Source organism: Camellia sinensis, chromosome 1 (genome assembly GCF_055761805.1).
Source record: "Camellia sinensis isolate YWXY chromosome 1, ASM5576180v1, whole genome shotgun sequence".
NCBI lineage: Eukaryota > Viridiplantae > Streptophyta > Magnoliopsida > Ericales > Theaceae > Camellia > Camellia sinensis.
The window spans coordinates 220,167,057-220,169,292 of record NC_138961.1 but is presented as its reverse complement, the minus strand read 5'-3'; the positions used below and the strand labels follow the sequence as shown (position 1 = coordinate 220,169,292).

General features: G+C 44.9%; 1 protein-coding gene across 1 annotated transcript; it reads left to right on the top strand.

Annotated features, from left to right (window-relative positions):
• Window positions 1-288: 288 nt before the first annotated feature.
• On the top strand, window positions 289-1,998 carry LOC114312110 (uncharacterized). The gene has a single exon (XM_028258290.2). It carries the CDS (start codon window positions 533-535, stop codon window positions 1,736-1,738), a length of 1,206 nt encoding a protein of 401 aa, XP_028114091.2. The 5' UTR covers window positions 289-532; the 3' UTR covers window positions 1,739-1,998.
• Window positions 1,999-2,236: the final 238 nt, after the last annotated feature.

Genomic DNA, 2,236 nt, shown 5'->3' with positions numbered 1-2,236 from the left:
TTTGGTTAATTGCACTATTATTGGATAACAACAAATTTGGTATTAAAAATTGGCCATTAGGCCTGTCACGACATTACTCTCGCTTTTTATGAGTTACAAAAAAAATTTCCTACATAAAAATAGCTACTCTAGTTTCAATTTTTTTTTTTTTTTTTTTTTTCACTCACATTAGTGAAAACTCCAGTGAAATTAATACTACAAAAAACCTCAATTAGCAAAATCACAAAGTCGGGACCCACCTCACCACCTGCTATAAATACCCAACGTTTCTTTACAAAGCCCAAAATCCGAGTCTCCTTTCTGCCCGTTTTCTCTGAGAGACCCACTTGATTTTCATATCACCACAACACATCCCACTGCCACTCTCTCTCTCTCGTCTTTTTATACATTCTCTCTCGCATCAGTCTAAAAAGTAACAAAGATCAGAGAGACAACCAACAATTTTGGGCAGCAAATTTTCGGCAAAGTCAATATATTCCAAAACCAAAGCAATCAAATTTATCCCCACTCCACTTGCTACTCTACCACCACCATGGTCGACGTCGACCGGAGAATGACCTCTCTCAACCCGGCTCATGTCGCCGGCCTCCGCCGCCTTTCCGCCCGTGCCGCCGCCTCCGCCGCTCCACCTCCCTCTGCCCCTCTCCCCGCCCGCAACGGCCTCATCTCCTTCACTACTCTCGCTGTCAAATTCATCACCCACCTTAGGAACTCCGGAATCCAAGTCCACCCCGGCTTGTCCGACGCCGAGTTTGCCCGAGCCGAAGCTGAGTTCGGCTTCGCATTCCCTCCTGACCTCAAAGCCGTACTCTCCACAGGCTTGCCCGTCGGCCCCGGCTTCCCGGACTGGCGCTCATCCGGGTCCGCTCGGCTTCACCTTCGTGCCTCCATCGATCTACCCATTGCCGCAATCTCATTCCACATCGCACGCAACGCTCTCTGGTCAAAGCGTTGGGGACTCAGACCCTCCGACCCAGAGAAAGCCCTCAAAATCGCCAGAAACGCAATCAAACGAGCGCCCCTTTTGATACCCATCTTCAATCATTGCTACATTCCCTGTAATCCCTGCTTAGCTGGAAACCCCATCTTCTTCATTGACGAGAATCGAATCTTTTGCTGTGGTTTCGATCTCTCTGATTTCTTTGATCGCGAGTCTTCCTTGTTCAACAACTCAGACCCTCAGGTCCTATCAAACCAACGATCATTCAACGAGAAATCTGCCGGGTCGTCATCCAATTTTTCTCGGAGAAGCCTCGACGCCGTGACCGCCGGTAGAACCCCCAGATGGGTTGAGTTTTGGAGCGACGCCGCCGTGGATCGGCGGCGAAGGAACTCTAATTCGTCGTCTTCTTCCTCGTCGTCCCCAGAACGGTACTTCGACATGCCCAGATCCGAAATGCCAAAATGGGTCGACGAGTACATTGACCAGATCGGGTCGGTGTTGAGAGAAGGCGGGTGGGACGAATCGGACGTCTCCGAAATCGTACACGTGTCGGCCTCTGGGTTCTTCGAAGGCGAGATGGTTCTGTTAGACAACCAAGCGGTCCTCGACGCTCTGCTCCTGAAAGCGGATCGCTTCTCGGATTCGCTCCTGAAAGCCGGGTGGAACTCCGACGAGGTCTCGGAAGCGTTAGGGTTCGATTTTCGACCGGAGAAGGAAAGGAAACCGGCCAAGAAGCTGCCCCCGGTTCTCGTTGAACGATTCGGCAAACTGGCTGAGTCGGTTTCACGGTCATGATGATGGATTTTTACCGGCAACTGGCAGATACGAGATTCTTTTGGGTTTTTTTTTTTTAATATTTTTTTTATTAAAAAAAAAAAATCTAGGCGGTTTCGCTGTACTATGAAAGCTGTATAAAAAAGATTAAAGAGTTCAAAATACTTGATTGCTAGGTATTTATATTGAAATAATTTTTTTTAAATTTATATATGTATCACAAATTTGTTATTGTTGTTTGGTAAATTGTTTGTATATATTATGAAGAAATGATAATGCCATGTTGTATGTTGGTGTCACAAACTTTTTCTCACATGCTGTAAGAGTGAGTGCCCAACACCTTACTTTTAACAATGTTGAGTGGGTCTACATTTCATACTGTTGTGAACTTTAGAAAGTGATTTACAAATGTCAATTAAAATGATTTTAACAATAACCTGTTCTATCTTTGTTATTATAAAAAATAAAAAAAAATTATAAAACTAATCAAAGTTTCAATTTTTTAATTTTATTAAAAAA